The sequence below is a fragment of the Psittacula echo genome, assembly GCF_963264785.1.
Source record: "Psittacula echo genome assembly, chromosome: 6".
Taxonomy (NCBI): domain Eukaryota; kingdom Metazoa; phylum Chordata; class Aves; order Psittaciformes; family Psittacidae; genus Psittacula; species Psittacula echo.
In genome coordinates this window covers 10,706,385-10,718,928 of record NC_137743.1, presented here as the reverse complement: position 1 = coordinate 10,718,928, position 12,544 = coordinate 10,706,385, and the positions used below count along the sequence as shown (strand labels likewise).

General features: G+C 41.4%; 1 protein-coding gene across 1 annotated transcript; it reads left to right on the top strand.

The window, feature by feature from the left end:
* Window positions 1-1,705: 1,705 nt before the first annotated feature.
* Window positions 1,706-11,101, top strand: TECTB (tectorin beta; the record flags this gene model as incomplete). The annotated part of the gene is made up of 10 exons (XM_080621335.1): window positions 1,706-1,781; window positions 3,603-3,793; window positions 4,190-4,332; window positions 4,416-4,488; window positions 7,014-7,117; window positions 7,197-7,280; window positions 7,460-7,622; window positions 9,548-9,617; window positions 10,531-10,563; window positions 11,049-11,101. The coding sequence occupies 10 exons, from the start codon at window positions 1,706-1,708 to the stop codon at window positions 11,099-11,101; spliced, it is 990 nt and encodes a 329-aa protein (XP_080477461.1).
* Between the last annotated feature and the right edge of the window lie 1,443 nt (window positions 11,102-12,544).

Here is a 12,544-nt window from a genome sequence, read left to right as displayed (position 1 = left end):
ATCTTACCAGCTGACCAGGACTGTCAGGCAGCAACCACATGACTGATGGTCATGTGAAGAGCAAATTTGTTTCAGTTTTATGTGCAATGGTGAATTTTACGCATTCTGTATTGCAATATTTAATGTATGTTACACAGTCTTGTATGCAGTTAGTATTGGGCACTGTAGTTATATAGTATGCTACTCAGGCTTATGGAATATCCTACATAAACTCAGATTACATGCCTGCTTACTTTTAGAAAAAATAAGTAAAAAAACCCAAAACAACCCCAAAGGTGGTGTGTGATCTGTTGAAATCACTTTTGCCCACTTGCATGGCACAAAAGGTTGACATTGTTAATAAGCCATTCAAGACAAGCATCTAATTCCTATGAGTACCTTTTCACTGAATTCTAGAAGGCAGCTGTGGCTTCACCTCTGCAGAAATTCTACATTTTCCTAATTAACTTGTAAACCAAAAATGTTGTGCAGTTATAAACTGTCAGCAGGTTTCTGTTCAGTTAGTTTCAAGACCTGAAAAAAGCCATCATAGAAAGACTTCTAAAAATCAAATAGCAGCAGGACAGTCCCATCTAGGGGAAAAGAACTGCTTTTCTATAACTCTTTTTTTTTTCCTGCCACACTGGACAATACTGGCGGGTTGAGATTTAACCCAGAGATGGGCTCCTTTTACAAGATTGCTTATATAAAGAGAAGATAACACCAGCTGGGTTCATTTGAAAGGGGACATCTTGGGAAGAGCTGAGAGCGCAGCTATTGGAATAAGACCGGGATGAAAATCTGAAATACTTAGCCCCTTCTTGCCTCGTAGGTATAATATTTAATTTCTTATATAATGCATAGGATTATCATTAGAAGGAATGGTCACTGAAATGTATTGTATGAGCTTTTTCTTAAATACATTTCTTTAAATAGAGGCTGAGTGAAAATGTTGAAACTGATTTGGTTTTTTTTGTTGGAAATACTTAATCAGGAAGACTCTTTTTCTTTACTTAAATAACATTTGTTACTTCTGACAGTCTGCTTAGTGATGTGTATGTAAGGGCAGACACTGAAGAGTGTCTACGAAAGGAAGATATGAGAGCTCATGTCCCAGTACCACAGGCTGTACGAGCTTCTTTCTGCCTGTGAGAACAGCTTTGGGTTTGAGGCCTGAAGTGGAAATGTATATTACTGGTGTGTATGTTTTCCTAAACCGTCAGCATTTAGCAGTCAAGGAGAAAATGTATAATTTACCAAAACTGAGCTACATGATCTTAATGTTATATACATCAGGATAGCCATCACCAAAGAGAACAGTGTCAGCATTTAATTTATAAGCACAATATGTGTTATTGCATCATAGTTCTTCTAGTAATTTCTGTTCTCTCTTTGTCAGCTCCCATTGTTTCAGTTTCATTTGGTTATATTAATGCTTTGGGTTTTATCTCTTTACAAGAACAAATAAAAGCTAGAATAATCAAAAGCCACCACTAAACTGAAATAGTAAAATTGTCACAGCACTAATAACGGTCTTGGAAGCATTTATCCTGTAGATGCAATTATGTTGGGCGACAGACTATCACTAATGTTATTTGTTTCTCTCTGCAAGAACGTGTTTAAGAGTAGCTGCAGCTTCAGGTCTGCAGCCAATGCATTATTTTTATTTCCAATTTTGAAAACAATTTCAGCTTTTATTCCCTGTGTCCTCAGATCATTGCAAGAAATGTTGATTCTCACTATTTATCTGCTGGTCATCTTGGCTCAAGCTCTTGCAGGGCCTTGCAGTCCAAATAAAGCAGGTAAAATAACTTAAGTCTCCTATGATCTTCTCTTGTAATTAAGCTGCCAAAGGGTGGGTTGCTTTTTTTCCTATGTTAAAGTGGAAAGGTTTTTCTTCAGAAAGTTAAGCTGTTGATTCCGGAGAGCTAATCCTTACGTTTCTTTTATTGATCTGCTTTTAGCTAGCACAGTAAAGCATGTACCATTAAAGTCCTAGCCCACAGAAAATTGCTTAACAGAATGCTTAACTCTGTGCAATAATTATAGTGCAATGAAGTTAATCAGAAGCAGAATTGAGGCATAAACTGGCAAAGAAATCAACAACAGTTAGAAATTATCTGCAATAGCACAGGCTAGATGCAGCAGATCTTTTCTGCACAAGCTGGGCTTTAGTCCCACTGACTGTAATCAGACAGCCAGTGGTGAATGAATGTGCTGGACTGAACTGCTGAACCACACTGCTGTATTAAATGAGAAAAAAACACATTGAAGTTAAGGCTTTAATTGCACACTGATTTCTGCCTAGAAACACAAATGGTCTGGTGCAAGACCTGTAATATAGAATTTATTACAATTAAGAAATGTGCTTTAGAAATGTACTGGGAATATGGCTCAATGTAGAGTTTTTGCTTTGTATGTACATGACTGGTGTCAGACTACTGTCAATAATTTCATGGTATACCTGAAATATTTGGCCCTCTGACCATTTATTTAGGTACCTTCATTTGCACAAGCAGTTTCTCTGAACTGCAGGAATTTTCATAGCTGTAAAGTCACCAGTGTTGCAGATGTGACCATCAACACAAGCAGAATCAGCCTGCCTGTGCTGAAGGTTTGTTGACCTAAAGGAGCAAGTTGATAAGGTCCCTAGTTGTCCTTCCCTGAGCATTCCCTAACAGACATGGAAAGGCTGCAAAATGAGGCTTTTATGATAAAAATGAGACTTTGAAGAGCTGTAAAAGAAATAATTGGATAATTCCAGGCAGGGTGTCTTTTTTCTACCTGTAGTAATTGGAAGTCTTTCTCAGTTTTCAGGTCACTAATGGTTAGCCAGTATTTGCCCTTTTAATTCTCATCAGACATTCAAATTCACACTGAATGATTCCCCTTGAAAAACATCCAATTCTGCTATAAGTTACGATGTTCAATATTCATGGTTCTATTAGTAGTCACCATGTTTGGAAATAGGTTGCGCTGCTATTGACCATCACTGTTAACAGGGCTAGGATTTCAGTTCATTTAATATTGCTAGTAACAGGGCTAGGTTTTTCAATGCATTTATTATTGCCATTAACAAGGCTAGGCTTTTCAGTTCCTTTTTAGATCTCAGCTTTTAACTTGAGAATTGTAAAAATCCATTTTGCGCTGGTGCTGCAATGCCAGTCCAAGGAGAGAAAGGGCAGAATATCTGTCATGGCCTAGATCTAACACCACTACAGAAAGGTGCAGATCTACCCAGCAAACAACTTCACCAATATTATTTTTACAGAGTCGGTAGCATTGCAGAAGCCAGCTCTGCAGCATAAACTAATCTGTGCAACCATTTTTCAAGTCAGGTTCCTCAGCAGAGTCTCTGTTCCTCAATCAGCTATTCCAGAAAGATACAAAATTTACAGAAGTTCTGCACGGATTAGAAGGCAAAGGCCAAACTCGTCCAAAAAGGACAGAATTTAACAATCCAAAGGTCAATTTTGTGTACCAAAAGCTACTCACATTAGGGGACCTTTCAGCACACACCGCTGCTCATGGATGCTTAATCCCAATGGAAAGCAGGTATGCAAACTCATCTATTTGAAAGAAAAACACTGCTGAATATCACTCTAGGCATATTTTCCTTACAGATGTAATTCTGGTATACTGCTATCCTAAAACCATCATTACCAAAATTCCGGAGTGTCCTTATGGATGGGAGGTTAATCAGCTCGCACTTGGAGGCATTTGCTACAATGGAATCCACGATTCAGGGTATTACCAATTCACGATCCCAGACTTGTCACCTAAAAACAAATCATACTGTGGGACACAGTCAGAGGTAAGACTATCAAGATGCACATTTCTAAGCTGGACTCAGAAATCAGCTGGACTCACTTGAGAGTCCTGTTTGCTTCAGCTTGGAGTAGGCTTTAAGTATTGATGGAAGGAGGACTGCAGTATCAGGGAGAAGGGAGAATCAAACAGTTGTGCTTTGAATCTACAGGCAAAATATTTACAGGCTTAGTAATATTAGTGTGTTAGCAACCCACTTAGACCTGTATTACACAGAACATACATATATTGAGGCATATGTATAGGCAGCACAGCATATAAAGAGCTACAAAACCATGTTTTCTTGGGGATGCCACCAGATAGAGTCTTCATGTTTCAAAGTATGAAGCTGATGCCTTAAAAACTTAGTGCTATCTACATTTCTCTGTCGCACCATTCACAGTTCAAGAATCCTGTTTATCACTTCTACAACTCCATCATCTCCAATGACTCCTCAGTAATTGTGAAGAGCCAGCCTGTGAACTACTCATTCACCTGCACATACAATGCCAACTACCTGGTGAACCAAGCTGCCTTTGACCAAAGGTATGCCCTCTTCCGTGAGTGTGCCTCACCCTGTCTTCAGGGTGACACCACACCTCACTCATACAGAAACTTTATGTCCCCAGGGTGGCCACCATCCATGTGAAGAATGGGAGCTCCGGCTCATTTGAAAGTCAATTGTCCCTCAACTTCTACTCTGTAAGTGCTCTTTGCCACCCAGCTTTTCACCTTCATCTTCCACAGGCTTCAGTCTATGTGCTGGAAAAAGAGGCTGCTGCTACTGACTTTTATGTGTCATGGAGCACATTACTAGCCTGGAACAGATAATTACAGGGGTCCTCATTTCTGCTGATTTGCAGGGATATAGTTAAACTGAACAGAGCAGACACATGCCAGCTGTTCTTTTAATCCCTCCAAATCAGACAGATTTTTCTGCTGAGAGATACATTTCTAACATACCAACAAGTTTTATAAGGAAGAGCAAAGCTTGTTTGTAGTCCCACTCGAAGATCAGCATACATCTGCAGGCATCGCTGCTATCACATAGCCTCTATCGGCACAGCAAACCCCCATGCATTTCAATTGCAGTTCGTTTCCTTTTCCTCTCTCACCTGACAGATATTTTGTGGTCCCCAGAGATCTTAAAGTCATGCTGGAATTTTGTTTCCAACAAAATTTTGTTCCTGGATATCAGGCCAATGGTTGGAAACATCCTTCTCCTCCCCGTGATTCTGCTGTGCTGCTGGAGCAACCAGCTCCTGATCCTGGAATCATTTTTCCAGCCAAAGCACTGCCAAAAGCACCAGAACAGCCTCTCTGTTTTAGCACAGGTAGAAGCAACATAACTCATAACATACTGCGTTAAATTTATAGTCCAGGAAGAGGGAGTGTTTACCACAGATAGACAGATGGAAATCTCTCCCCTTTACTCCTACATTTTGGACACCAATTGATCACTAAACATTTTGTCAGGGTTGGGTGCCACATAAAAGCCCATATGGTCTTTAATTCCAATATATGGCACGCTGCTAGTGCATGCGAGCAGGAACCAGGAGGTACCACACTGCTGCTGTCAACGCCTGACAGAATGGCTGCAAAAATAAACGACAAACAGTGAGCAATGAATCTCTGGTACTTTAATATTTTGCCAGATGACTGTTTTGTTCTAATAGCCATGGGGCTGCCAGGAGTCAAGGAAGGAGTGACTGAACTGTACTAGTCCGTTTTCCCACTGAGCACAAGTACAGAACAAGCTCAGAAAGCTGATATACTATTCCTTTGTTATTTTGTTCACATTTTCATTGGGGAGAAAAGGTTCATTTCAATGATATATTCTTTTTTTTCTTTCTGGCAAAATGGAAATAAAAGATTCATTTTGCCTTGCTGGTCATCTCTGCTGCTGCCTGACACTGCCCTCTGCCTCCAGTGGGCTATACTTCAGGTTCTTCAGGTGCCCATTTCCACATCCAGAAGCAGCACCCAAACTACAGCGTAACCCAGTGGAAACACTTCCACCTCACCTGCCTTTTAATCTGTGACACACCGTTAATAGCAAAGGGCTGTGATGCAGCATGAGGGGCTGGAGCCTGAACAGAAATCAGACCTTCAAGACTGAAACCTGTTGTGAAGAGCAAGATAGTACCTTAAAACAGTGTAGTGGAATAGTTTGATAAAAGAAGCACTATACCAGGTTCAACTCATTTTAGAGCAAGGACTGTAAGAGTTTTGTGACAGTATTTCTGCAAGTTCTCTCCTTTGAGAGAAATCTTTGGTTAAATGAGAATTTCTTAGGATACTTTACAGCCATGGAACACTGATCTAAACACAGCCTTGAGCCTTGACTTCAGTGCATCCAATCTATCAGATGTTGCAGTGGGAATAATGTAGTGCCTCAGAGCACCTCGCTGTGTAGGCAGGAAAGGTACGTAAGAAAATCAGTGCCAAGTAACTGAGCAAGCACAGCAGGGAACAATAGTCCAACAGCTCCAGAGCTACATACTCCTGAACCCTGCTGTGTAGATTTAACTAAGTAAACCAATGCTATGACTAAACATATTACTCTTTATGTAGTTTTGGTACTAGCTTCATTGTGATCTTATGCAATAAAATGCAGCAGGATTTAAGGTAGGTACTTCAGTGTATCCATAACCAAACTTTTTCACCCAAGTAATGCACACTGCACTTCTTTGAGCAGTCTGGCTTTTTAGTGGGTGAATGACTATAGCGGGCAAAGCTCTTTCTGGACACTTGTGTCCCGTCAGCTCCCACCATGCTGGCCACCACAAGTATATATCACAGAGTGGTGAACTTTTACATACGAGCAGGTATTTTCTGTTTGCCTTCATTCCTTTTCCCTGATACATGGCCATCTCCTAGCCCTATTCCTATTTCATACACTTATCTGCAGCCACTTCCCCCACCACCCCTGGTGTACCAGAAGCAGCAGCAACCTCACTTCCTACCCATGGTTTGATATAACACATACCACAACCCAAATAGCATCAAATTCTGTCACTTATTATAAGCCAAACATTAACAAAAGGATTTTAAACACCATCTTAGGCTTGCATTAGGCCGACGACTAGGTGTGGAGTTTGGAGCTTGCAGGTAGGAAGAACCCAGACTTCTGGAGACCATCTCTCCAGAGCTGTCTGAAGTTTCCTTATGCCTTTGCTGTGCATGTTACTAGTAACGTATGATGCCTTTCTCTTTGTCTTTCGAAGAATGCCAAGTTTTCAAGTATAAAAGAAGCGCCTTTCATCGTTGAAACATCAGAAATTGGTTCTGACATATTTTCTGGAGTGGAAGCTAAGGGCTTAAGTGACAGGTGAGCAAGGGAAGGAGTAGTAGTTAATAAATTGACAATCAGGACATTCCTTGCTAATCTGGGGGTTTTATCTCCCCAGGTTCAAAGTGGTTCTCAACAACTGCTGGGCAACTCCCTCCTCAGAGTATTTCTACCAGATCCATTGGCCTCTGATCACCAAGGGGTAGGTGCAAGTGGGACCTAGGGAAGCCTAGCCCAGCCCTGAGGATAACATAAAGCTGGGGGATGAGTGGCAAAAGAGAAGCTTGCTCGCAGCAGGAAAAACACATTAATCGGGAAGCTCAGGAGATGTCTCTCTGAAACCATGGAGGCTCTGACACTGCTTCTCCACATACAACACAGGTGTGCCACAGACAGCTCCATACTGGTGCATGAGAATGGGAAAACGAGCCGAGCAACATTCCAGTTCAATGCTTTCCGCTTCCGTAACATCCCCAAGTTGTCCAAGGTCTGGCTGCACTGTGAGACACATATCTGTGACAGTGAGAAGTTCTCCTGCCCGGTGGTAAGAAACACATAGTGCTAAATTTAGACAGAGGATGTCGAGACCTTCCTGAGGGTACATCAGGTGCAAGGCCAGCACCGAGGCTTCAGTAGATGGAGCCACCGCAATGCATGAAACTGAGTGGCCAGCTGTGCACCCCGACCCCTGTCATGCCACACAGGTCAACACTGGGCAACTTGTTTAAACACATTGAGAAATGCGATAGCCACTGAAAACCTCAGTTCTTGTCAACATCCCAGGCTACAGTCCTGTCTGACAAACAGCTGCAGTTAAACACACGCCTGAAAAAAGGGAGAAAGTAGAACTTTTTCCATTTACCAATATGTTGGTGCTGAGGGCACCCTGGGGGCAGCGGCTGAAGCTGGCTCAAAGCTCTGTGCTAGACAAACAAAACCTTGCAATCACCCTTCCCAGGGAAAGTCCTCTCTGCTATCCTGCAGTGAGTTACTGCTTTGCAGCTGTTCTATTCTGCATGAAATACATAAGTTGTCACTGGAGTGGGAACTGAGGTTAAAAAGCAGGTTCTTATGTGCTTAGGTGGGAATGAGGTGCGGATGCTATTCAGGCATGTTATTTAGCATGCGCAGGTGAGCAGTGGTGCAAGGGTTACTGAAGTGTATTTCTTTAAACGCTTCTCTCTTCCTCCTTCACTAAGTCAGAGCTTCACTATTCTTTCTCTCAAGCAATGAATGTGTCATTTCTATAAAGTGAAGTTGAATTTTATTTAACCTGAAATGAAAGCCTACAATACTCCTTGGCCGACATATTGTCATTTCAGTGACAAGTATTTCTTGCTGGAGAAGAGAAAGCATCACTCCTTATGAAAACAACTTTTCTTTCAGAACATTTTCTCAGTCCAGGAGCCAAATTAAGATAGCAGTTTATTACCCACCCTCAGTGCTAAGCAGGGAGCACTGATTTGTGCAAAGCTTGCAGGATTGACAAATATGCATTGTTGGAAATTCTAAGTTTCAAGGGCAAAACCCCAAAACCTCTGGGCTTAGATTTTTGTTAGTCTTTAAAGATTTCTTTCATTTTTCATCCAGCCACAGACCAGAGTTAAAAGAAAACACAAAACCAGTCCTCCATATCTGCTTTTCTGACAGTACTGACAAACACCTACCTCATCCTTTCAGACACAAGGTGGAATTCCCTCCTCATCGTCCAGCACAGGATAATTGCTCAATCAGGCTAACATCCCTTGAGTCTATTTCCAGCCCAAAAATGCAGCTGGTGGCCTGCTGCAATTAAGGCTGAACCAAACTGGGGATCTATGCTTACAAGCAACACATAATAAGAATTACCACATGCTGAGTTTGTAAAAAGAAAATGCCCACAGCTGGGGATCTGCAAAGGTCAGGGGACAGACAAGGACCTTTAATCTGTAGAGCACTGCCTCCAATACAGACCTTGTCAGCTGTGACAAGCATCATTAGTGCTGGACATGAGACGATTTGTATGGTAGGCTTTAGTGGTTCTTATTTCTACCCAATGGGCAACAATTAGCAATAAACAACAACAGAAGCCTTCACAGAGGTCACTAGTTAAACAGACAGAGTTCACTCCCCACTTCCTTCTTAACAAGAGTTTTGTTGAAGGCAGGGTAGAAAGGGTAGTGCAGGAGGACCTGTGATTAGCAAGTGGGCACCCATCTGGGCTCCTTCTTACCATCTCACAATTGACAGTCGCTGTAATGGCTGTGGTACACCAAAATCCTCAGAAAATGCACTGTAAAGACCCTCTTCACATCTCTCCATCAAAAAACCACAATAATTACAGGGGAGGAAAAAAGAAATCTCTAGAAATATGTAGCAATATTGATACAGATTTCATTTCCTTGGTTGGGAACATGAGAATTGGGTTTGGAGTTTTTCATTTTTTCTAGTATTTTTTGCTATACGTGGCTTTCTCTCTGATCTCTTGAGACATGCGACAAACGAAAGCAGCGCATGGAACAGACCGGAGGTGTTTTAATGGCAGAGATCACTGTACGCAGTAAGTGACTGGGTTTCTGGGATGTTTCTCCCTTTGGGAAGCAACGTAGTTGGGAGCCCCCTGTGGCTGCAGCATAGGGGCAAGCAGAGGAAGCAGAAGTCCTCTGCCAGAGCATTTGCCTCTATGGCAGCAGGAGTCTTGAACAGAAGTTGGTCCCCTCCGGGTTCAAGCAGAGCTCAAAGTGAGTGAAGGCACCCATTTGGCATTAATGATCAATGGCCAAACCACTTAAACACTAAGTTAGCAATGTAAACTCTGCTCACCTGGATTTGACCTCAGCAACAGCCCAGACAAGCTCTGGTAGGTTGTACATGAGTGGGAGAAAGGTCAGGCTTAGGAGCAGCAGGAAAGGGATTTTTTACATGGGGAGTTGGTACTACAGCATGCCCATAGCTCTGGTAGGTTAACCCTTCATGTTAACCCTCCTGATACACAAATTGAACTGCCACTAGATTTCCCTATTATAAAACAATGCCTGTTTCTTCTAACTGTTGCCTCCTGGAGGCACCAGGAATTTCTCCCTGAGCTGGTTCAATTCTGCAGAACCAGCACATCCTTTGAAACAGGTCCTTGGAACAAGGGATGCCTACATCATATTCTCACTAGAGCCCTTTATACTAGTTTATCAACTACATCCACACCAACCTGAAAGCCAATCTAAAATCACAAATACACATAGAGCAGCATTATTACAGTTCATTATGTTGCACCAATAAAATCTCTTTAATTTTAGAAGATAAAAGAACTGAGGATCCTTTTATAACTTCAGACAGTAAATCCAAGAGAATGAAATATCCAGCATTTCAAAATCTGGCAAATGTTATCTCTTCTGCTTTTACAAAGCATACTGATGCACTTTGCCCTTTTTTAAACATGCTATCCCAATGTTATCTGTTTCCATTATTTTATACAGGCAAAGCTTTATCCAGATTTTACACACTCTCAGGTAAGTAGCAAAGTATGACAATGAAATTATCAGTCCCAAATATGGACTTTGAGTCAATCTGTCAACATAAACCTCATAGCTCAATGAAAGAGCTGAACAATCTAGTAAATTTGACCAAAAGGGAAATATTTCAATAGCAAATTTAATTTATCAACATTGCACACTTTGTTTTCCTCCTTTTGGCACATCTCTCACTCTGGACAATAAAATACCAATAGCTTCCAATACTGAACATTACTTTCTCTTATTTTCACACCCTTTTCCCCAAAAGGAACAAGCATGTTTTGCTGGGTTGACAGAGATGTCTGAAAGCATTTCTATTTGCAGAGGGTTTGAAAAAGGCTTTTCAAAGCCTGTTTGTTAGAACTCAATATGGTGATAGAGCCACATTAGGGGCATGCAGTGACATCAATGGGAGTGAGAAAAGAATAGTGAAGGACAGCTGATAAGGAGCTACTCACATTTAGTCTGTGTTTCTCTTCCAGATATCATCTTCCACCTCCTCTTTGTGATTGGATTTTGTGCTGTTTTATTATAAAAGGCGGCCTAGCTGTGTTTAACTTTTCCCACTCCTGTTCAGACCTGGACTTCTTTCCTAAAGGTGTTTATTTTACAGAGGAAAAATGAAAGTCACAAAAATTCCTTGTGCATGATTTTACCAGATAAATAAAACATTCCATGAGCTTTGTGTCTTATATACTGAAGAATCCCAGAGCAGATTTGCCTCTCCCCAGTTTCTGCAGGCATTTAATCTAGTGAAAACCCAGGGGTTCTGCATTCTACCTTTGCCCCCTTTTAAAAAATTGTGATTCCAACAACACAGTTGTTTCTATAAGGAACATAGAAATAAGCAAAATCAGCATTTCTCAACACCAAATTTATCTTCAGGTTTCCCCTTCCCCATCAGTCTCAGTGTGGTACCAAACTCTGCCCCAGGCCTGGTCTTGCAAGGTCCTAGCTTGATCTGTGAAGCCTTTGAACAAGATCAAAACTAACCTAACATGTGAGGCAGAAAAGGATGCTTTTTAGGTAGCAGTATTTAGAAGGTCCTCGGAATTACTCTACCTGATATTTCTTTCCTGCTTCTCAGCATTGTCAATATTGATCGGTTAGGTTAAGTAGCATACAACACTGTTATAGGAGTAGGATGTCTTGCTGACTGCACAGACTCAGCACATGCAGGATAGCTGAATGGTGTGGATGCAAATTAAGCACATCTGAACATCTGATGTTGGAAAACAAGCTAATGAGCTTTACACTTCCTTGAAGACATAGCTGGGGTCAGATACAGCAAAGGTCCAGATGTTAGCTCTATATCTGAGTAACAACAGCTCTTAAACGGCAAGAAGAAATCACTAGAAATGGAAACCGTATTTTCTGAACAGCAGGAAAAATGAGGACATGAAACAATTTCCCAACAAGAGTGATGGTAGGTTCCTTACTTCCAGTAATTACTAAACCAGTATTAATCTTACACTCTTGAAAGTGTAAGAAACATTCCCAAGCCTTATCCATGAAACCTCCAGGACTCTAAATGTGAAAGAGGAGAATGGCTACAGCTGTTACTTCCTAATAATGAACACAGTGGGTATACATGTCTCTGTACGTACTGCAGCATAAACACATTACAGAATTTTTGCTATTATTTTTAGAGAGGAAACTTCCTGAATAATTCTATTAAGGATTTTAAGCTCTCTGTTCTTTCTGAAACCACACTGTTATAAATGTAATGCACTGCTAGAACACGGATAGATTACAGCCACAGTTTTCAAACACACACAGATGCCCCTTTCCAAGGTCTCTGCTCCTTTAGGTGTAAACCTCAGTCCATACCTATTTATAAGTAACTGAGAAAAGTAAAGCTGTTTAGAAGCTGAAATTATAGCGGACATCACCCACTCTGACAGCCTGCAGAACAGCCGTCAGTTGTGATGGCATGCGTTTGGCCATTACGTACAACAGAGGGCACTCTCTTGACAGG